The 24,891-nt window shown below is 34.6% G+C and overlaps 1 protein-coding gene across 1 annotated transcript in view; it reads left to right on the forward strand.

The window, feature by feature from the left end:
* The window catches only part of GABRA2 (gamma-aminobutyric acid type A receptor alpha2 subunit), a 58,571-nt gene extending 39,189 nt beyond the window's left edge, over positions 1 to 19,382 (forward strand). The window contains exons 6-9 of the mRNA XM_001233849.6: positions 38 to 181; positions 978 to 1,130; positions 8,409 to 8,611; positions 12,355 to 19,382. Coding sequence (XP_001233850.2) covers positions 38 to 181; positions 978 to 1,130; positions 8,409 to 8,611; positions 12,355 to 12,663 — 809 coding nt within the window. The 3' untranslated portion in view covers positions 12,664 to 19,382. The remainder of the gene's footprint in view (positions 1 to 37; positions 182 to 977; positions 1,131 to 8,408; positions 8,612 to 12,354) is intronic.
* The last annotated feature ends 5,509 nt before the right edge of the window (positions 19,383 to 24,891 follow it).

Raw genomic sequence — 24,891 nt, forward strand, 5'->3', positions numbered from 1 at the left:
AAGATTACTGACAGAATATTATATCTTATTTCCACAGATGCATACACAACATCAGAAGTGACATATATTTGGACTTACAATGCTTCAGATTCTGTGCAGGTGGCACCAGATGGTTCAAGATTGAATCAGTATGATCTTTTGGGCCAAACAATTGGAAAAGAGACAGTTAAATCAAGTACAGGTTAGTAAAAAAAAAAAAAAAAAAAAAAATTTAAGAAAAAGCACTCGCTTTGCTGTAATGAGCATAGGCTTATAGTTGTTAGCTACTAAAAAAAGTTATTAGCCTTATTTTTTATGTGTGTTACATATAACTCATAGCAGCACTTTAACAGTTCTTTCAAGTCACTAAGTAGCAAATAACAGTAGAAGTTAACTTCTGTCCAGTAACGTATTTTTATACCCTATGGAGCCAAGTCTTGAACAACAACAACTGTAATCCAAGGCTTGGATGGTTGTTTAATTTCATATAGTAAGTAACATTTTCTGTCTACTAAATGAATGGTAAAGTGTGCTGTTTTCAACCATTTTTACCTGTCAGCATATTTTTGGTATTAAACACTGGATTATTCTACCTGGCTCTAAACTACAATCCTACATATGCCAGGCTGTGATGGAGTGCTATGATTCTATGACTGTAGACAGAGTTCTCAGGGTGCTTTGTGTGAATGCAGAGGGGTGCTTATGTTAAGGAGCCTGCAGCACCGAAATTTTTGTCAAGACATATAACAGTTCATGTAAGTTTCTGAGTACTGATCTTTCATGGATCTCAGTAGGAATAAGATGTAATTGTACCCAAATTTAAAAATTTTTGTATACTGTAGGATACCTTCTACTACATAGTACATTTTGTGCAATTTAAATCCAGTACATTTGGTTCACATAAACATACCAAACTTTCTTTTGCCATAGAATTTGACTTTCTGAAGCTGATAACTTTTTGTTCCATTGTATTTTGTTTTTGTTTTGTGGCACATTAGGTGAATATACAGTAATGACGGCTCATTTTCACTTGAAGAGAAAAATTGGTTATTTTGTCATTCAGACATACCTCCCATGCATCATGACTGTCATTCTCTCTCAAGTCTCATTCTGGCTGAACAGAGAATCTGTACCGGCCAGGACAGTTTTTGGTGAGTACATTGAGGGGCATGTGTTATTTGCAACAGCTGAAGATGTTAGGAAGAATTTTTGAAGTGTGCTTGGTAAAGCCTTTTTTGTTTAAGTTACTCTGTAGAATGTGACATTATTTTTAGTTGAAATAACTTTCAGCAGCATCTGACAGAACTCCAGGGGATACCAAAGCTTTCAGAAATCAGCACAAGTGAGAACTGTCCCTATATTCTTGCTTCTTTTAAGCGGAAAAAGTTTTCACAGAACAGAAGATAATTGTAAAATTCCCATTTAAAAATTAAATACACATAGTATTCTGAAATGTCTTCCAGTGATATTACTCAATCATTTTGGCACTTAATAGATTTGTACATTTCTAAGTATATCTCTAAATTAAGCAAATTAAGGACCTGAATTATTTGAATGTGTTAAAACTTGCAAACTGCAGTTCTTTAAAAGGCATCTTTTTTTCTGGGGGCCTAGCAAATCTTTCTCACTTATTCAAACTGGAATGTACTTTAGGATAGTGAACAGCTTCAGCAGTGAAGGATGATAGTGTTTTTCTCTACATTAAGATTTTATTCTCTTCTTCAGTAAAACAAAGCAACAAATATCTTTTTAAATACATATAACTTAGAATTCTTCTAATCTGTTTGATTTTAAAGAATAAGACAAAAGTATAACAAAAATAATGTTTGCTTGGAATCAGCTATCAAACATACTGTACAAAATGTTATGGTTAGTCATTAATAAACACCATACAGTCTTCAAAAAATATGCAGTCTTCAAATGCATATTAGGTCATGCACAATGAAGCTCTCGCAGTCTCTCCTGGTAGAGGAAATACCACGAAAACTATCATGAAATTTGCAGGTTTGAATATGATTCTTATTGAAGTCAAATGAAATGGGTCAGCAGTTTTAGAGTCACTAGAATTCTACCATGTTTTCCTAGTCACTTAACAGACAGGTACAATATTTCTTCTTTCTTCAAATTCTTCTGTCAGTTTGTACATTTCTGTTTATCAAAAAATATTTTTTTAAATGAATTTTTTCCTACTCTTTCCTAGCCAGACTTGCAAGTACAGTGTCAAATACTATACATCCATCTTTGTCATTTCCTGTACCACTTCTTCCTATACCTTTAGGACACTGTAGCTGGTTTGTCCAAAAACAGCTTCCTAAAATGCAATGTTATAGTATCACCAGCAACAAGTCACTAGGATAATTTTCTTGCAGTATTACTTCCCTTCCTGCATACACCTTTCTTGTTCTTACTTTATTTTTTATTTAATTTGTATTTTGGTGAAAGAAGTAATATCTGCATAACAGCCTGCCACTTTAATTCGATGAGACTTTAGGATATTCTGGATAATGAACAATATGTACTAATAAACAATGTGACGTGATCGTTTTGCTTGTATCAGAATGTGTTGAAGAAACAGTAGAGTGGTCACAAGAGCAGAACCATACAATCCTGTGACACAAAATCCAAGATATATTGACTAAGTGCAATGGGTGTAGGGAGCAGATAGCAATTTCTATTCTACTATTTTATTTCTGTCAAACACGCATACACCTCAGCACCAGTCATGGCTTCATCCCCTCCAGACCAGCTTGGACGGGCACCATGAACCCAGGACACTTGCACTGAGCATCTGATGTGTCTGGTCCCTGCCTGATGGAGCAGCAGTTGTACCACATGCTTAGCCTTCTGCACAGAGTTGGATGTCGCTGCAGGATCTGTTTTCTAATTTATTTTTTTTTTACACTCTAAATGAGATTGTCAGCATAAGCTGCCAGTGGTTGCTCTAATCATGTAGCCCCAGGCGAATCTCCCAGCCTTTCTCCATACCTACTGGCAGCAGTTGTCACTGGGATTTCTATTACCCTCTTGTCTCCAGCCTAAGTATGTTACAAAAAATGTGAAGTTATCCACACTTGTATAACAAAGTTCCTCTAAAGCTTTCTGGTTCATTGAATTAATCTTGACAGAGCCACACAGATTCATTCATGGTGTTGTTCGTTTGGGTGTTGCTTTCAGGTAGACACTACCCAGTGATACAGAAATCCTGCTAAGATAGTAAAATCAGTTGCTTCCAGCATTAATTGTAACCACTTGCAAGAGAGCTTACTGTACATTTGTACTGAGCATATTTAATATTTTTATATGAAGTGGTTCCTTGCTAGATGCTCATCTTTGCGTTGTATAGTGACCATAAAGATATTAAAATTAAGATTAAGAAGAAAGCATTAGTTTTCATAAAGCATTCATAAGAATGGATGAGATTTTTTTCAAGTATCTTTTGAGGAGTTACCAAGTCCTTGTAAGGATCAAGTGTTTGAGTACTGTTCTTTCAAAGAAACATAACCTCTAGTTATTCGAAGCACCACATAGCATTTGGTATTTTATGTTTGAGATAAGATACTATTCTTTCTTTTCTCTTGTGATGTACTTTCAAGCTGTAGGTTAACATTATGGACTTGAAATAATGAGTATTCTTTTATAGTTGAACTCCTTAATCCCTTTCCTTTACAGCATCTATTTAATATTGTTGACCTAAGCTATCCAAAAAGAACCATGGCTTAATGCTCTATTGTTTCAACTTTACTTTAAATTATTGGAAGAAGAGAATTTTATTACTGTTAAGTAAATAACTATTGAATGTGTTTTCTCTAACAGACAAATTTGAAAAGTATTTGATTGTGTTTTTAATGAAAGGGAATAAGTCTGGTTTATAATGTCTTCATTTAGTGCAAGATTACTATCTGTTTCATTTAGTAATGTTTTTATTGTTCTGCTTTAAGTGTCAACAATATTAGCAAAGCCAATCTTGTGCAGGTTATTGAATTCTCACTTCATTTTTAATGGGTCATAACATTTAGAAGGATCACATGTAATTGAATAGCAAGATTCGAGGCAAGTGACAGAAAAATCAGAAATCAGTTTTCTTAGAACCATAGTTAGTGTTTTAGCTCCTTCCGGGTAGGAACGAGAATATTAGAATAGATGTAGTAAGATATGTATTCCTTGATCCCCAAAGCAAGCAAGGCAAGAACAGAAATAACAGCTGTGTTATTTTGTTAGTACATCTCCAATATACAGAATTTTAAACTCAGAACTCTATTCTTATTTTATTCTTATGCTACATTCCTTTCCCTGTGCTTTGTTGGTTTAATTTTTCTAGATCTATATTAATATACATTTTGAAACAGAATGCTATTTAGACCTTAAATAGGCTTTTTAATTCTGTAAATATGGAAATGGGATCCTAAGACAAGTTCAGATTTTTTGTGTGGTTATTTTTACATGAGAATTGAATGAGGTAGACCCTGCCTTTTGAACAGTTCTGTATATACGTGTAACTTTGTCCTATTTTGTTAAAAATGAAATTGCAACTGTCTTTATTTGTTTCTTTCAGAGGCCACAGTTTATCTTCTGTGTCCTTAGAGATAGACCTTAGAAATAGAACTTTCACTCAGAACTTTCACTCTATAGCTTTTTAACAGGGGAGCTCTGTTAACAGTAGACATAACACTCTAGTGATGTTCAATGGGCAAGCACATATGATAAACAGTAGCTCTTGGTTAGAGACAGAGCTGTCTGCCAACAAACCAATGCCTTCCCAGCTCAGCGCTATCCCAAGACTGTAGCTTGTGTGCCAGTGGAAACATAATCATATAAAACTTGTGTGGGAGCTGGAGTAGATTACGCTTGCCATTCAGCTTTGAGAATTAGCTTGTAGTTGTTGGTTGTTTTGTTTTGTATTCACATGTAATGCGTATAAACGTAAGCAGTATGGTGTGTAGTCAAATGGCATACACCATTACTCTAATATCATACTATTTCCAGAGGTTATCTACATTTGTTTAGACCTTTTAAACTGAAGTAGTAAGATTTATTAGTAGTATGTGTTTCCATAGAAGAGAGATCAGTCTTTACTTTCTTCTGTATTTATTAATCTATTCGGTATTTTTTACCAGGTCAAGTGATCCAATTAACCTAAAAAAAAAAAAGAAATCAATTTTTTTGTGATTTGTTGTGTGTAACTTTGCCAAGCATTGTGATAAAAGATGAAGTTGTGGAAAGAGCAGTATATTCTCAGATGTGAAACACAATTTAAGGATTTTGTACAGATTATTTGAAAAGCTGAAGTAATAATTTTGTTACAGAATGTCCTTTCTGTGATTTGTTGGATTCATTTTCAAAGGCGATATTTACACTGCAACACAACACAGATAGGATGTGATTTAGACAGCTAGGTCTGTTCAAATTAAAAAATGAATTTGTTACACAATAAGTTGAATTAGCATCTGAAAGAACTTGTCCCTGCTAAGGAATAGGCTGAATGTGCACACATAGATGGGCATGAGCCTAGTGGTCATCACTGAATAATATCCTTGCATTCTGGCATCCAGAATATGACAAAGCCAGCATTTTTCACATATGCAAATTTAATGTCAGTGAAATATGTTGAATTTTACAGTCCTGTAGATGTGTATCTTTTCTTCAGTGAGCAGATGCAGTTTTAAAAGCTCCACTGTAAATCCTAGGCAATCAGATAGCTCCATTCTCAGCTTGAAAGGATAAATCTGAAGTGCTAAAAGATTTTTAGCATTTACGGGCATATACTGTTGAGAAGAAAATTTGTAGTGATATTGAGGTATATTTATCTTCAAGTGTAGAATGCTTGATCTTCTTAAGAGAAGGGAAATGTTATCAAAATGATCTATTAAAGGTGTCTTTTCCTGAATTTTTTCAAAAACAAACTGATGAGTGTTCGTTGTCTCTTATAAAATAATTCTTGCCCTTGCTTTTCTGAAACAGCGCCATCATATGACAGCAGTGTGGCTTCATCATATGATGGCAGTGTGGATGATGAGCTACAGAAGATAGTTCTTGACCTGTACATAAACTGTAGTCTTTCATCATAGTGAGATAAGATGCCATCTCTACATAGCCTGTGAAATTATTTAGACTATTCGGAGTAATATATGATTTAGGGTAGTGGATTGTTTCCCTCTAATATTTTGACTGTCTCTTATTGTAGGGAGAATGCTTTATATTAAAACTTTAGTTCGTGTTAAGGGCTAAACAGTGATAAGGAAGCAGGTTATTTTCATTTATTCCTTTTTCTTAAAGATGGCTTGAAGATACTGGTTTTTCAAGTTACCTAGTATGCAAAATCATCTGTTGTTTGACCAAAGAGTAGGAAGTGTAAAATTGCTGGAGTTTTCTAAGATGAGAGTATCACAGACTAAACTTTCCTTTCCTTTTTTTTTTTTTTTTTTTTTCCTGCTCAATTCAAGTTAAATGAATGTGTTAGCTTGAATTTTTAGAATGAAGGAATAAATTAAAATACACTGGCAACTGTCTGACAATGTACTGTGTGATTATCATTGGAGTCACAAAGTTACATGTCTTGCTAAACTTTGCAGAGAAATTGTCAATGGGTAGCAAGATGCAAGATGTGAATTCATGTTGTATTAACTGAGACTAGAAAAGGTCAACAGTTAATTTTAAATAAGATTTCTGAATAAGACAATGGATCTTCAAGAAGCTTAGTTTACTCTAAAATGTAGATCTTAAATAGGACATTACTTTATCAACTGCATATATTTGCATATGGATAAGGTCAATGTTTCTCTGAGAAAAAATCACTTCACTGATACTTCTGTGTAATTAAAATTATTTCTCTCTAGCTCAAGACCTGTGTTAAAATTTGCATGTGATAATTTTGAATGTAAGGTAGACTACATTTTCCCTGAGGTGTGGAAAATAATTAAGCCATATGTTGTGTAAGTGTCAGAGGAGAAAAATTTATTCACAAAATACATTGTCTACCTGTTTTCATACAACAAAATGTGCTTCCTTGTCATTGTATGGACTTTAGATCACAATGTCACAACTGACTCCTGACCAAATCCCCCTCTTTAATATATAGAGGCCAAAAAATAGCAATTAGTGAATTATGTCTGCTTAGATTTGTAGAAACTGAGTGAATCAGCAGATGTTTCTGTGCCTTGTCTTCTTTTGGAATCATGACCTCTGGAAGCACTTCAAGGGAGAGCAGCACAGGCTGAGTCCACTTAGTTTTGCTCTGTCATCCTATGTAACAACCACACAGATGAAAATTCTTTACAGAAGGGACAGGAATTGCAAAGCCTGAAAAGGTCTGAGTAGGTGTAGCTGCTGCTTCTCTTCCCTTTCCCATGGAACTTAAAAATGCTTCTCTTCTAGCAGAAGAAAAGTCTGATCTAGGTTGATCCTGCAGAACCTAGGTGAAAGATTGCTAACAGCAGAGGGTCTCATTTAGGGAGAGTGACTTTTCTCTTGGGATTCCTGTGACAACAGTTTTATGAGTTCACAGTTGTTGAAGCTGTTACTAATTTCACTGCCATGGAAGCTCCTTAGCCTGTCAGTGGAGTGCCGGTTTGCTGATCTATGCTAAGTATTTCACTCTGTATTGCTTTTTCTTCTGGAAACATATTTAATGGTGTGCCACAAAGGGAATAGCTTAGTTTGTCTAAGTGTGATTCAGCCTTCGGTGTAAGAACTGATTTGCTTAAGGAATGGAGATTTCATTTCTGGCTGTGAGTTTTTCTGTCATTTTTCCTTCTAAAGTATCCTTTTTCTGATTTTTTTGTAGAATTTCTGGCTTCCTACTGGGTTTTCATTAAGCATTGTAAAGTGCTTTTAATAACTGTCACAGTGAAGAACAGCACTTGTGGATCATCAAGTCGTATTTTCTGACATATCGTGTACAGTTGTAATAATCTGGCCTGTTACAATCAATATACTGTCCTAGGAAAAAAATTCTTGTTCTGAAAATCTGAATGAAAAGTTAACCTGTTTAGGTCCTCAGCTGTGTCATTGTCTGGTTGGTAAGAAAGCTAATTGAAAACATATATATTCAATTATTTACATTTAAAAAAGTGTCATATTGTATGATACTGTTGGAAAGATGGGTGCCAGACTCATAGGCACTGCAGTAAAACTAGGTGTTCAGTAGGCAGCTGTATAAAATTTTTCTTGTTAAAATACCTAAGAGAAAAAAGGTGTAAAAAAAGTATCTGTAAATAAAGAGATCTACAAACAAAATTTTAAAATAATTTTAAAAACTGTCTTTTAATTAATGATCTTGAACTTAAATGCTTCAAAAGAAACTCCAGATGTAGCCTTTAATACAACACCACCTTAGATAAGCAATTTTTTCACTTTGTTTTTTGTTTTGTATTTTAACATTCAAAATCCAAGTAAAATTGTTGATGTTTGTTTTTTTTTTTATCTCCTTACAGGAGTTACTACTGTGTTGACAATGACAACGCTGAGCATCAGTGCTCGAAATTCACTCCCCAAAGTAGCATATGCAACAGCTATGGATTGGTTTATCGCTGTCTGTTATGCATTTGTATTCTCTGCATTAATTGAATTTGCAACTGTTAATTATTTTACAAAACGAGGATGGGCCTGGGATGGAAAAAGTGTAGTGAATGATAAGGTAAGTTCTAAGAAAATAGCCCTATTTCCAATCAAGTGTAGTAAAGGACTGTAATACATTTCTTTTAAGTTGTCTATTACTAGAAAACACATGATCTTCAAATCATAAGAAAAGACACTGATTGGTGAGGAAAAATAAAGGATGAATGAAGTAGGACTGAGAATTCTACTTAGAACTTCTAGAAGTAATTTTCTTCATCATATTAGAGCTTAACTAGCAACTTGAACCACTTTGAAATGTAAATCATATATACATTCTGAGAAGTTACTCATCAAAAATAACCAGACCTACCATACAATCAGATCATTCACTAATTGTTTCATTTGAGGTGAGTAGTGTCATTGGTGACACGAAAAAAGCTTTATGAATATATGCAATATATGCTTCCTGAATATATGCAATATATACACACTCATGTATGCATCATTTTCATGTTATAGTTATCAAATGGCCATTTCTTTAATCCATATTATTTAATATGTGAGAAAAAGCTATATAAGAATTTTTATTTCTCAAAATGAGGATACTTCAATTTTTAGCAGTGTTTAATGTATTATTTTCCTCCCCATTATCAGCTTATAATAGTTTATTTTTTTGACAGTAACCTTTTTATAAGGTTTCTGAGGAAAGTGGAGGATATTCACAGCAGTTAACAAGAAAGCCTGGTGAGGTGACAGTATTATTATCCTTTAGCTTGTGACCACACTGTGTCACAAGGTCCTAGCCATCTAGCTGTACACAATACAAATATAGAATGAATTTCATTAAGTGACTGGCCCTTGTCTGGGTTCCCTGCAAGTTTCTTTCAGGGCAATGCATGCTTGCCAGAGTAAATGAAATAATTAAAACAAAAACAAAAACCCTCTATATTCCTTGCTTATATTTATTTAATTTTATAAATATTTTGTAAAATCTGACAGTGTTATGAAGAATCTGGACTAAAGCTTGTTCAGTTGTGTTTTCACTTGGAGACAAACTTCCCTGAACTGTACCAGGCACTGTCTGCTAAGAATCTAAATTCAACATACAAGGCTTGCTCTGAAAGTAATGTGTTCTATTATATTATTTTGGTGCATGATATCAAAGGACAATATTGGTGGTATAGCAGTACAGCCTCAACCTTCCCATCAGTAGTATGTTAAATTTTGTTGCCATGTTAAAATGGTAGCAGAGGGACAGCCTGACAAAATGGTGTCTGACATGGAAGTATGCATGAAGCAAAGGTGTGTCACTGAATTCCTCAATATGGAAAAAATGTGACCTGACCCATTGGCATTCATCGACACTTGCTGAATGTTTATGGAGATCATGAGCACAGTGAGGTGGTGGGTGGTGCATTTCAGCAGTGGCAATAATAATAGTGAATCATCTCCACCGGTGCAGATTTGAGTGCAGCATGCAGGCTTTTGTTCATAGCAGGTGAAAATGTGTAGTTAATGGTGGTTACTATGTTGACAAACAGTGTTTTGTAGCTGAGAATTTGCTCTATCAAACAGTGCTATTGTGCTCTTTGTATCTGTTGTAGTTTCCATAGAAATAAATAGGAACATTGCTTTCAGAGCAACCTATGTATTTTGTATTCCTTATTTTTTCACGAAATAAGATGTGGGAGTATAATTTTATTCCACAGAAAAAACAAGATTGTTATCATGATCTCTATTAATTGTGACTACAATCTCTGCTTCTAGGGATGTCCAGAAGAACTCCTATGAAGCCACAGTTTATGAAATAGTCTATTCCTATTTAGCCAGTGAAAAGTTTTACACCTGGATGTGCAAGCCAGGGGCCTCAAACTACATTTGAGCTCCAAGATTAATTATAATTTATTTATTTATTTGTGAAAACTTTAGCCTCAATTTTTCCTTCTATACCTTGGGACAACTTTCAAGAATTGGCTTTGGAGGTGCATGCACAAAATCAAAATATGGCTAGCCCCCATGCATAGAAGGAATAAGATATGCTTTTTGTGCCTACCTGCTTTGTATACTCACTGTTAAAAAAGTAATCTTATTCTCCTTTATCTCTGCTGTACTGAAATGCGCTGTAGATCTTTTAACCTTCAACAGTTTAAACCAGTTCAGAGACTCTAGCTGACTTTGAGATGCATACTTTATTGTTATGCTTCACAAAGAAGTTGACTTGATAGAGCATTTTATCATTACTATTATCAACAAAGTATACCTGCAAGAATAAAAGGAGGTATTAATAGTATATCAAGAACATAAAGTTAAAATTCAAAATCATTAAACCATAAAAGTACTTTTTGGGAGATAGTTAAACTCTAGCGAGTTTTATTTAAGAGGTATCTATGTGATCTTTTTTTGTCTTTGAACTATGATTTTATATCACATTAAACCTGAAAGATCTTTACTAGTGAGCAAAACTCCTGTTGAAAGCAACAGGATTTTTTTGTCCTATTACAAATTTAAGATTTCGCTCATACCTGTACTAAGCATAGCTAATGTCATTTGGTGTCAGTAATCCAGATTTAGTTATCTAATACATGTGGGTTTTTTTTTCCAGTTATTCACAAAATTTAACCCAGAGTATATTAGTTGACAACTTTGTTATTAATTAATCCAGTTGATTCGAAAAAGAACATTAGAGGAAGATATTATGTATATTAATTTTCCTTGTCAGTAAGGATCAGAAAAACAGCTGAATACACATACATATAAAAATTAATAATAACATCTAATTTATCTAGAAGATTGGAAGTTTTTCAGAATTCTGAAATTTATCCCTAATGTTATATAAACATTAGCTTTTAATTTAAACAGCTGTTCTACAAAATTTTGAGCACTTCTTCACTATGAAGAGTGCATGGAAGCACAGACATGCCTTAATTTTCTGGTATTGATAGTAACATAGATGTGACAACATGAAGAAATTATAAACTGACAGAACTTCTTACTTGCTGAGTAAAATTAACTGTTGATATTCCTAAATTTGTGTCAAAATTTATAGTTTATCACTTTAACGTCACAGAAAAAAATGTTAGAGCAGTCTGTTCTGATTGATTAAATAATTTTGTCCTATCCCAGTCCCTCATCCTACTAAGGGAAAAGCAGTTCTTTTGACAAAGAGTACTCCTAATTGTGTGGTTCTCCTAGAATTAGGATATACTAATTTTTTTGCTTCCCAGACGATAATAGTATATGTGAAGTTTAATTTACTGATGGTTTCTCAGCATTTTGAATGCATAAAGAACAACACATAATAGCTTAAAAATGTAGACTAGTACTGAAATGTCTCTATTTTTTGGGTGACATATTATACAATTTAATTTATATGGCAAACATGGCCTGATTTTCATTTTGTTACAATGCTTGGCAATCTTTTGTTTCTGTTCCTCTCTTTTTCTCCTTCTAGTCCTCTTAACTAAGAACACTGTAAAATGTTGTTAGGAGGTCTATTGTGAGGAGCTAGAAACAAAGCTCTTTGATTAAGACTGACTTTTCCAGTTATCCTTACAATCACAGTAACAGATTCTTGCTTATATAGCTTCAGTAGGATTTTTAATGGATGGTGTAGGACTGCATGTTTTTTAAAGCATTCTTTATGTTGTCTGTATCTTCTTTTTGAGTAGGATATGTTTTTCTATAAATTTGAATTTACCATTATGTTATTCCTGACACTTATTTTAATATACTTCTTGTTTGTTTTGCATTTGCAATGTTACTATGTTAAGTCTGATATGGCAAATACACATTAAATATTTAACTTCATGCTGTCTCTAATAGAAAAAAGAAAAAGCATCTGTCATTAAGAAAAACAATGCCTATGCAGTGGCTGTTGCCAACTATGCTCCAAATATTACCAAGGACTCAGTACTACCCACCATCTCCAAGAGCGCTACAACTGCAGAACCCAACAAGGCAAAACCAGAAGCAAAGCCACAGGAAGCAAAGAAGACATTCAACAGTGTTAGTAAAATTGACAGAATGTCTAGAATAGTGTTTCCAGTCTTATTTGGTACTTTTAATTTAGTGTATTGGGCTACATATTTAAACAGGGAGCCTGTCTTACTTGGCTTTGCACCATCAACCTAAAACCTGAATTGCACTGAGGACTTAAAACATCGTTCTAATCAGATAGGTTGTCCGCTATGTACAGTACGACTAATAACTGCTAATCTGTGAACCATTATGTACAGAGTGTATATAGATGTCTTATCTGTGTATCTCCAAAGGAGGGACACAGTGTAAATTCATGGGTCTGTAAACAGATAGCACCCATGGCAAATATAGCCAAATCTTTAAAAGTTATACCCAGGGGAGCTCTGTTAAACTACAATTCAAATATACAGAATTATATTCTCTCCGTACAAAGAAATAAAGATATGATCCTACATAATTATTTAGGAACAGTATTTTTTTAATTTAAAGTTAAAATATTTTTCTATAAAGTAACTAATTCTACTTTAATGAAAGGAATTGTCATTTAAAAATGATTTTTTTAAAAGAGTGTAATTGTTTCATACAGTAGCAGTACCCATGTACATAAGAGTACGGAGGTCATACAGTTCTGTCATTCACAGTAATTCTGGATACTAGTTAGGCTGAGGAGGTAGTAAAGGCTACTATATTGCAAAAGCCACAGGTTTCTTACTTCTGTCCTGTTTGAAGTTGTTAATAAATTACTACAGTTAATTTCAGAGAAAAGTGTTGATCAGATTTCTAATATTAATCAACTTTCACTCTTCACTGTTTTCTTAATTCGATGTTGCTAAACCAGGTTGTCTGGCTCAACAAAGTTGGATTTTTCTGTTTCTTGATTTTTCTGCTTCTTGATTTTGTTCTTAATCAGATTATTGTCAGGTTCATAAAAGCACTCAAATTTTTCGGAGTTAACTATATCAGTAACATAATAGATTCTTTTCCTTGCTCAGTGTTATTCTAGAACCTGCCGTTAAAGGATTTGCCTGCATTTTTCCCGGAAAGCATTGTTTTGACAGGAAAAAAGAATTCATTATTTAAGTTCAGGAAACTGTCCATGTGAATAAAATTTACTGCTGCTTTTGTAAATTGCAACTTTACATTTCGCTGACATAAATTTCCAACAACTTTGTATACTAGAAATGGTTTTGCTAAGATTTGAATGTTATTTTTTTAATAAAAGGTCATGCATCATCAGTAGGTATCAACTGTATTTCATATATATGAATATAACAAAATTGGATCTGCCATTTGCAATTTTATATGAACATTTAATACTGATCAGTAAAACTGTTTTTCATCTGAGCCTTTGCAAAGATTCTTTATGCCCCTAAAGGCCTGGTAAATCATGGCGTAAGTAGTAATTGTGTACTGCATTTAGAATTTAGTATATGTGGCCAGTCAAAAATATTTTGATTCACACATACATTAGCAGTTATTAGTTGACCGTTAGAAAAAGATACACCTTTATGATGATGTCTTCTAGTAGACATATGTAGTCGTATAGTGTCATTTATTGCAGTTTTGTACAGTACTTGAGTATAGTGCATAAAATAGGTATGTTCAGAGTTTAACAAAGTTGTAAAAATATTTCTAAAATCAAATAAAAGAGTATCTTAAGACATGGAAATGTGCAAAAAACAACAAAAAGAAACACTGCTTTTATTTGTTGTTTTATTTTCTTGCATTTTCTTTGCTTTTAATGTGATTCTGTTTTGTACTTTGTGTGACTGTATAGATGCCAAGGTCACAAATGCATTTTATGAATAGAATTAATAGTTAAGACAGAGTTAACATCAGCAAAATAAAGAAGTCAGCAAAATAAAGGGAGAAGTATGGACAAGGTGTGTATCCCTTTAAGTCCCTCTGATTAAACTTTCAGATTAAGCCTTTCTCATCAACAGTAGTTAAAAAAGAGCACTTTACTCATAAAATTAAAATTAAAAATATCCTTATTTTCATATATATTTATATATAAACGTAGATCTTCCATGTATTATGGAGATGTGTGCAATAGTGTGATTATGAGCATCAGGCTAGAAGGCAAGCAATAAAAGAGGTTTCTTTCATGATATAGTTATACATTTTTAAAATGTTTTATTTGTAATTATTAATTATCCCTTTATTGTCACATTCTCCAGGTACAAATAAATATATAAATATGTACATATGTACAAAAAAATTGTAAATATTAGAACTGTAGAATATCCCCTTCACTTTTAACTCTGTTTTTGGCAAAGGGCTCTGACTGTATAGTTTAATGGAGGCCCATGCTTAACTGCTCTTGGACTTGAGTAGCTTGATTATGTTTTCTGTAGCTGAGGTCTTCTTTCTGTGACCTAGTGAGAGTTCTTACCTTCAGCTCATGCGAACAAGATGTAGGGACTCTCTGAACCTCAATGACTGGGCTTTGAGAAAGAGAAGTTTGTGTTTCACCCTTGGCCACATCCCAGGTACTCCAAACACTTCACAGTGTTCAAATAATGTTATGTATTTCTCTACAGATGATACTGTATAGTCAGAACTCTTCCCACTGCAAACATGCTTGTACTCAGATGTGTTGCATTACCTAATAAGGAAGGATTTTGGAAGGATTTTGCATCCTTATACAAGAACAGATACCCTCAAATGCTTTTACCTGTACAAGTCCTCTTTTTTTTTTTTCTTTTTTTTTTCTGGTGGATAACATCTGTGTAATTTTCATCTGCATGCAAAAGGAATTTCTTCAGTTTGCACAAGAAGCCTGGTGCTGTCTCATATTAGCCAGCTCTGCTGCTACTGCTTCTATTGGGTGCAATTGTTGTTTCATTCACTGATCATTTTCTCTATGTCTTATATCTGGAGACAATCAAGTCAAAGAAGAGGCATTTATCACGTGCTGAAAATACTTTTATTGCACACTAATATAGAAAAATAGGCTTACTATATAAATTCACTCCATTAATCATGTTAAATAGCCACATGCAGTTTCTGTGGGCATCAGCATGGTTTTAGAGTGTGTACAATACATAAAAGGTTCACTTTTACATTTAGTTCACTTTGTTTGCATTCAAGCAATGTCATGTGGGAGAAAGGAGTCTGCTTTATTATTTCACTAGTGAAATATTGAAAATAAGTAAACTGATTACACATAAATTACAAACTTGTAAGACTAACAGCTGGATAAGTAAACACAGGCATCATGAAGGGAACACTGAAAATGGGCCTTCTTTCAATTTAATAATACAACTTCTGTGTATGTTAGTTTAAAGCTTGTTTCAGAAATGCATGTGCCAAACACATGACATTTTCTTTTATTTCAAGTAAGACTTGCTGATATTAAATGTTAAAGGGCATGAGTGAACAAATGCAAGTCACCACTATCCAGGACTTGCACGTGGAATCTACTTGTGAAATTCTGATTGAAATGCTAGTATAATTTTTTCTTTTTCTGTTATTCTTGGATCAGGTTGTCATATCTTTTTTTTTTTTTTATGTAACTTGAGGAATAAATAGATAAATACAATGATACAATATTACAGTAAACAAGGATTGGAATTATCTTAAGTCTGAACAAGGTTAATAGAATAAGTTTCCAGTGTAGTACTGGAACGTGTAATTCTGGATGCATGTGGTCAGTAATTTAACAGTAATTTATATATCAGCATGAAGAATATAGAGATCAGCGGGGTTTATCAGCCCGGGTTGTCTGCTGGAAGGTTCTTAACAGATTGCTTATAAGACTAGAGCTTCCAGAATTTTTGATCATGTTGTAGCCAATGAAATTAACTTTACTTTCCATATCTGGGCAAATCAACTCATAACTACTGCATTACTGAACATCGTAAAAAAATATTACAGTAGGTGCTGTGAGATAGGAGCTTTAGCCTGAGAGACTACTCATAGCACTGAACATTATGCTAAATTAAGGAGCTGGTCTGCCTTTATAGTCATGGGAGAGAGAACAAAAGAGCTTCAATAGACACCAGACAGGAACATTGCGAATCACCTTCTCTTCCCAGTGGTTAGAGATAACTTGGGGTGTTGAGACTTTAAAGTGAGCTGACTTTTACCTGTGTGAAAGCAACCATCAGCAGCAGTATGGATATATTGAGGAGGAAAGGAGTAAAGAGAGGAAAATCACAGTGTTACTGTGTCTGTGAATTGTAAGATGATTGATGAAGAAATCACTGAAGGACATAATGTGTATTTTTATTCAGGTTCTGTTCTCAGCTTTCCTTGCTGTATGTTTGTTGAGGGAAAGTAACATTTAGAGCATGTAAAATTGAAATACTTTGTGTATAATTCTGCTGAACTTGAGGGAAATGATTTGTGCCTTTGAAATGGAGACGCTTCCACTGACTACTTATGAAAAACATACAGAATGTTGTGTGCTTCCTGCAGTTACTGAGAACTAAGGCAGAAGGAGGAAAGAAGTTTTTGGAGTAAAGTAGAAATTTGTTAATACCAGGCTTTATTTTCTTAAGAGGTGTGACCTTCATTTATGCAGAGATAGCCAATATTCATTCTCCATACTTCTCATTCCTATTCTGAAAAGTCAGTAGGGCACAAGTTCTTGTTTTGGCTTTTTATAAAACAAAGTTTATACTTCTGTCCATTCCTAGCAGATTGGAATGAAAGAGAATTTCAGTACAGATGTGAAGAGGTCAGCTTATTATATGCAAACATAGAATGCTAAAGTAAGTAGGTAATACAGTGAGTTTTGAAACAGAGTAAGATAACATTCAAAAATGAACCACAAAAGTTACATGGCTTCATTAAAACAAAAATCAAAACAAAACAAAAGCAGAGTATGTTAAAAATGCATCTGTCTGAACAAATCTAAATAGAATCTCTGAATGTGGTAAAATTTTACCTTGAAACATTAAAATAAGAGCATGTTGCACTGCAGCCTCCAATAAAGTGGATGGTTCTTTAGAAAGTAGATTTTTGGGATTCCTTCCACCCCTCCAAAATGACAATATATCTTTAGCTAGAATGCTGTCAATTTGCAATATAGCCTTAAGCATCTCTTTAAAGTTTCCTTCTGTTATATTTTTTTCTGGTCCTTGGGATTCTCCCTTACTTCATTTATGTAGGTAACCCAAACTCCCTATCAACACAACTTTTAATTCTGCTATTATGAATTCTAATATTAGTTCCACCCTTCTGAAAATCAGTGTCTTCATCACTTTAGTAGTTAAATTTAAGTTAAAGTCTCAAAAGTTTGTTTCAATGAATGGCATACATTAAGTATAGAAAAGGTTGTTTTCCTCTACTTCATTTAACTTTCTTTCTTCCAGATTTAGATCTCTCTAGGTGAATTCTTGTACTCAGTAAGACCTAATCAGGTCTTAGTGGTGGAGGCTAAGGTTTGAGGGCTTGACCTCTTTGGCTGAGATGAGGGCAAAACTTGAGCTGAATTTAAAGGAAAACTGATTAGGATCCTAAGCGTACTCCTTTATATCACGGCAGTCACTAAGACTTTTTTTTCCAAAAGGGCAATACTTCTTCGAGTACACTTGGGCCTCCTTTGGACAGAGAGTTCTTTAACCCAACAAAAACTTTAAAGAGGAAGCAACCGTACTAAAATATGAGACTTGAAGTCAGTTTTAACCATGGCACATTTTAATGCCTTTTAAGAGTATTTTGAAAGTGCTGTAAGTTAGGAGTGGGTGCTAACACTCTCAAAAAGGAGTTTGGAGGATGTTTTAAAATATGCAAGACTATGTATGCTCTTCCTCTAGCATTGGTGTCTACATAAATATATATGAATATATTTATATTGTTGTATGATTTAAAAGTTATATTCTGTTTTCACATTTAAAATCCTTATATAACAATTCTTCACTTAATCAAGTTTCCTGGAGCACGTGTTTATGCATTCAAGATATTTAATGATTGCACTAAGTGCTTTCATTCATCTGATATACAAAGAGGTAAGATTCAACAAGTTGAAGTGTATTTCTTTTCCAGTATTTCATCCATCTATCTATTCTGTTGGGGATGGAGAGAATGGAACAAGAGAATGCTTTGATCAACTGCTTTTGATATTCTTTAATAGATGTTCATTTTTGCTGAATTTATCACTTTATAGGTTAATATAGCTTAGCATTAGCATGGAGTACAATGTAGTACTTTACATCTATTAGAATATACACATACAATATTCACCATATCTATAAACTGTGAAAAAAACAGTTCCTAAACATTCCTTCACCCTCTACCTTCCAGCATAGTCACTTTATTAGGAAAACTTTAAAGGCACTTTAATTTTAATGGAAGTGATTAGAATAAATCTTGATTAAATAAAAATAATAAAAATAATGTGGAGTCTGATTCAGACGTTAACAATTTCTCAGCTGGACTGCAGTCAGAAAACATTTATATATTGAATAACAAATTTATTTTAATGAGTCACTTAGATGTGAAAACGTATGGGAGTGTGAAAATACATGTTTCCAGTGTATTAACAAGAAATTTGGAAAAAGGAAGAATGGAACCAATAATTCTAAAGAAAACTGAACACCAATCAAATATACACAATAAGAAACTGCATGATAAATGTAAGTATTCTTAACCTTGAACATCAATGTCATATAAAATCTTCTGGGTGAAAGTTCACTTATTTAGTAGGTTTCATATAACAAATAATTAAAGAGGATGATAATACTCTGTAATTTGTGACCTTGTTTTAACTGGAAAAAGTTGTTACTTTTATAAAATGTAAAAGAAATAACTGGATTTATGTTTGAATGTGTCACTTTGCTTGCTATTGAAGAATATTTATTAATCACATGCAAAATATTGCTTAACATCTTTTTGTACTTCTTATTAAAGTTAATTTAAATATAGCACACTTTGTATTTTTTGTTTTTAATGCTTTCATGGCACAGACATTTAATTCTTCTTAGGGCTTTTCTCTCAGGATTTATGTGTGGGTTTTCTTGTTTGTTTGTTTTGCTTGTTTGTTTTTAAGCAACCCATTACAGCCTCCGCAAAGGTGCTTTTTTTATTACAGATAACATTTCCCAGGGGAAGAAAACAGTAGTTTGGAAATAAAATGCTCCTTGGCTTCATTAGCATTTAACAGGCTTTTCTATTTATATAATGAGAATGTCCTCATGTATTCACATTACACGTAACTATGTGTCATGATTTCAAAAGGTTATAAAACCTAATGTTGTAGGGTACACACTAAATATCAGCTGATTAGGAATATAAGAAACCTCCTTACACAGAGCTCAGTTCATCAGCAGGACTAGATAGGGGGGCAATCAAGCTTACCTGGAAACAGCTCAGTTTGTCAGCTACCACAGACTCCTAGTAGCCTGTTGCTCTGCTCCAATGTGATAATGCCATATATGTTTCACTCAAAATCTATACCTTCCTTTTTATTCTCTTTTAACATGCAATATACACATAGCTCAATATAGACCATATACATATGTGCATGAACATAAATAGTATGTATGTAGAAAATTAAGAAATACAACAAAATATGTGTTCCATGCACATATCGTTGCATACTGTAAGATCTGCTGTGACAGCCTCGAGAGCAGCAGGGTGTTTTTTTAAATGTATTTTCTGCATTCCAAGTCTTTCAATAAAATGAGTTGTAAGTATTTCAGGATAGCCTGAATGCTTTTTCTGAACAGCTACAGTATCAGATGACAGGCACATAAATGGCCTTCATGGAAGGTGGAAGTGACTTGACTAATAAGCAGGGATGTGGAACTCCTTGTATCAGGGCTGGAGTTATGCAGTGCTCTCGTGGAATACCTGGGAATGCCATATCAGTGTGTGAGCAATCTACACTGAACATGCATAAATATAGCAGAGTTTTAGTACTTTACACTGGAAAGAATCTCTGCAGGTTTTCCTGTAAAATTTCCTGCTGGAAGTGCAGCTACTTCGTATCAAGTTTTATGAGGCCTCACTCATTCATGTGTTGAGTGCCTCCAAGGATGGATATCCCACAACATCTCTGGGTCTACGTTCCTCTGTCAGCACCCTCATATCAACAAACAAAGAAACAAACAAACAAACAAACAAAACCAACCAACCAACAACAACAAAAAACAAGCAAAAAAACATGTTTATTCTTTTTATTTTTATTGGAATTTCCCAGGTTGCAATTTATATGAGTTACCACTCACTCATTTGGACTTCTGAGACAAGCGTTTGTATGTATATAGTCCAAGCTATAGCCATTACATTTCATTGTGACTTAGTACAATACCCTCTGTGTGTGTATGATGGCTGGTCAATCAAAGTGATTGAGTGGAAGAGGCTTTCTACCACATATACCTGGATAATCACACTAGGTGATTTTTCACATGCTTTATGACAGTCACTTTTCATGTACTGAGGTGCTAAGAAATATGCATTATATCAGGTGAGGAAAAACCTCCTTTTTATGTGCTGACTTCCATTCATGAGGTAAAGGTTATAATTATTTTTTTAATTTCAAATGCATGTAAGTACTTGTAGGAGAGCTGTGTTCCAAATACAGCCTGTCGAAGATGGAAAGATACCATCACATGATGGCTGCTGAGTGGGAAAGTTACCAACAATAAACATATGCAATTGTAGGTGTCTGTCAGAGAATACAGTCTACTTCTAACTGTCTTCTCAGTCTGCTAGATTTGAAAGGAAAATCAAAATCAGAAGAGTAAACAAATGTCAGTGAAAGTAACTGATCTTTCAGATCAAAATATTATTTGCAGCATGTCTCTAACTGTATTTTGCACTGGGATGTACTCTCCATCTGCTGATAGGTGCATGCTGAGTGAGGGCATAGTGGGTTCCTTTCAACATGTTGGTTGGTTGGTTTGGTAGTGCACTTCGCATGGATTCCAAAGAAGCTGTTTTTAGAGAGTGAAGTAGAAGTACAAGATTGTGGAGAGACAATATGTAATTCTCCATCCTTTCTCAGCCACATAACAGCCATTCACAAGGGTTACTTCTCCAAGTAGAGCAGCACTCAGTCATGGGCCATGGCCAACAGAATTACCACGTGCTTGTGGTAGGGCAGGCATTTCTTTGCTGGGTCAGCTAATGACTCCTGTATGTTTTCACTCCTAAACTGTATGTTAGTTCACAATATTCTTATACTGAGTGAATTTTGCTGATAAACTGAGTTTGTTATTCTTATTTCATGCTTTCTTCCATCTATGTGTACCGGTGTCTGGATAACTTGGTATCCTAATCTTCCTGAAAATTGCCTTTATGCTCACAGTGAGCTTCAGTCCTTGCGCAACACTGCCAAAAACAAATGTCAAAGAAAAGTCTGCAAGCAGGACACACAAAATGTACAGTAGGCAATATACAGGGCAATGTGTGAGGCTCATACTTGATCACTTAGGCTGGTATTTCTCCCAGTGCTCCAAAACTGGAGTGGTGCTGAGAGTTTTACCGACCCCAGGAAACATCAGATTCACACTAGGGTGAAGCCAACAAAAGGCTAGTAAAACACACTGGTATCTCTGCCATTTCTGCACTGCTCCCTGCTTTTCCATAGATCTGTAAAGACCTTTGAGTCTGCACAGACAGAGACTAATCTCAGCTGCATGACTAGTGCATTTCTTATGTATCTATTCATGGAATTTTCTTATTAAGAGATTTACTGATTTATTAAGACATTGCAGATAACACCTCCTGGAGCCACAGGATGAATCTGACTTCCTCTTCACTTTTTCCCCTGCAGAGACAATACCATAACATAAAGCAAGGCAACATCCTAATGCCAAGATAAAAATAAGGATGAAGTTATTGGTGAAGATATATTTGGTTCTGTTTGTCTATTCATACATTTCCTTCTTTGTGGTTGCAAAAATGTATGCAGACAAAATATGCTTGGAGGGCAAAATATACTTGTTTATATGAGCTTTCTTATTAGCAGCTGCCCAAAATAGCTGTTGTTCCATTGGAACGTGTTTTTCTTTAGTTAGATTTCTTTATTCCCTGAACATTTTATAGAAATAAAAGGGCATTTTAATGTTCTTATTAAATGCTGAGAGATAAATAGCCATGAGGAAAGTTTTCTATTACACAGGTTTTATTTTTTCAGAAAACGTTTATACTAAAAACCAGGTTCTAATGAATAAGGATCTTTTAAAATAGTTTGGTTTATGTACAGTCAGAAAGTAAACAGGGGGCCTGAGTAATGTTTGCAGACTTTGCAAATCATGTGTGAGAAGTGTTTAGCTAGATACAGTGTTTAAAACATTTTGAACAGTTGTCCTTTTTATTTGTAGGGGATAGGAGCAACAGAGAAAGTGACAGACAAATATCCATAGCAGTTTAAATGCTGAAAGCAACTCTGCTTTAAAGTTCTTTAGATCTTTTGAGGCTGTATAAATTATTAAAGATGAAGGGATTTGATGTCTTTTCCAGCTTCCAATGACTACCATAATTTTATTATTATTATTATTATTATTATTTTTGTAATATGGTACCTCTGTGGCAAACAAAAATATATGGCTGAGTTTGAAGACAACTGGTTTGTGCTGAACAACTTGTTTAAGTGCTGCTCTCCAATATTCATTGTTAATATTTCAAGACAGTCAGACCTGGCAATGAAAATTATCCTCAGTTTTGTCCTTGCAGGTTGCTGTTCAACCTTTTTAATGAAACATGCTTTCCTTCAAGATCCCTTTCTCCTTTGCCTTTCTATTACAGCCACCTCACACCAGTCTATCATTTGCAGTAATGACAGTGATTTTAAACAAGAGTTTAAAGTGAAACCATGCTTCATACTGCATTACGGTTAGAGTTCAACTGCTTTAATTGACTGTGGGCTGTGCACAGCAGTCAATGTTTCTGTTTTTCAAAAACAAGTTCTAACAGAACTAATATGCTAAAACAAGGGCCCAGTGATGAGCCAGTGGCCAGGTGGTACTGGGAGTATGAAAGACCAGACACATCTGGTCATGCTGCCATTTTCCAAAGGTGAGCATATTTTACACTTCTCATCAAGAGACACCTTAAAACAAAGCAGTGACAAAACAAACAAACAAACAAACAAACAAGCAATGCGTTGACAAGAACTTCCCCAGACAGATGATGGAGTGGCCAGTGAGGGAAAATGTACTGCTGGTCTTGTTTATTTTGGCTTCATTAAGGCTTTTGACAGTGTCTCCCAAAGCATCATCATAGACAAACTGATGAAATACAGGCCAGGTGGACTGAAAGTTGACTGAACTGCTGGGTTCAGAGAGCTGTGATCAGTAGCAATAAGTCCAGTTGGAGGCAAATCACTAGGGGTTGATACTGGGGCCAATACTGTATACAATCTTGAAAAATGACTTGTTTGAAGGGACGGAGTGTGCCCTCAATTAATTCTTAGACAATACAGAACCAGAGGGAGTTCTAATGCACCTGAGGGCTAATACACCTGAGGTCTGTGTTGCTTTTTAAGGGGAATCTTGACATGTTGGAAATTTAGGAATTCTGAAATCTGAGAGGTCAATAGAACTGGAACAGATAAGCATGGAAAAGGCGCAGGGGGCACCTTATCAAGATAGATAAGCATCTAATGGGAGGAAGTAAAGTAGATCAAGCCAGATTGTTCTCTGTGATATCCAGTGAAAGGGCTAGTGGAAGAAATTTAAATACAGAATATTCTGCTTATAAATAGAAAATCCCTGTTTTACTGTATGAGTGACTAAGCACCGACTGGCACAGACTGCCCAGAGAGGTTATGGATATCTCCTCAGAAACACTGGAAACTTGACTTGGCATGACTGTGAGCAGCCTGTGCTGGCTGTCCCTGCATGGAGAAGGGGAGTTCAAACGGGTCAATTTCAGAAGTTCTGTTCAACTTCAGTTTGTGCAAAAGCGGTCAAAGATAATGCTGGAGAGCAGGCTGAATTTGTAAGCCTTAATTATCTTTTGAAAGAGCCAAGTAAATCGTTTTGTCTCTTATGGCACAAAATTAAACAAGCTATAGCTTCCATCTTATTTCCTCTTCTGTGAGTGCACTCTTAACTTTCCTAGCTTTCTGCCTTGGAATTTGCTAACTTCAAATTCTATGTTAAATATGAGCAGTACAAGTCCACAAGATGAGTGATTTCCAGCTCTGCAGATCTTTTCTCCTGGCCAGAGGAAATAATTTCAGCCTCTCAGATCATGCATCTCCACTGAAGGCTATTTGCTGGGGTGAATACTGGGACCAGCAGTGGCATTCCCCATAACACATGGCTGCAAATTTATGTGTTCAGCCCTTCTTCACTTTCAAAATCTGTAGGAATTGCAGGCAGGTTTTCTTCAGATCCCACTACAAACACAAATTATATAATGAAAAAGTGAATAAGCTGGAAGTCACAATGATAACTCTGTAGTTCAGGAAGTAGATTGACT

Source organism: Gallus gallus, chromosome 4, assembly GCF_016699485.2.
Source record: "Gallus gallus isolate bGalGal1 chromosome 4, bGalGal1.mat.broiler.GRCg7b, whole genome shotgun sequence".
Classification (NCBI taxonomy): Eukaryota; Metazoa; Chordata; class Aves; order Galliformes; family Phasianidae; genus Gallus; species Gallus gallus.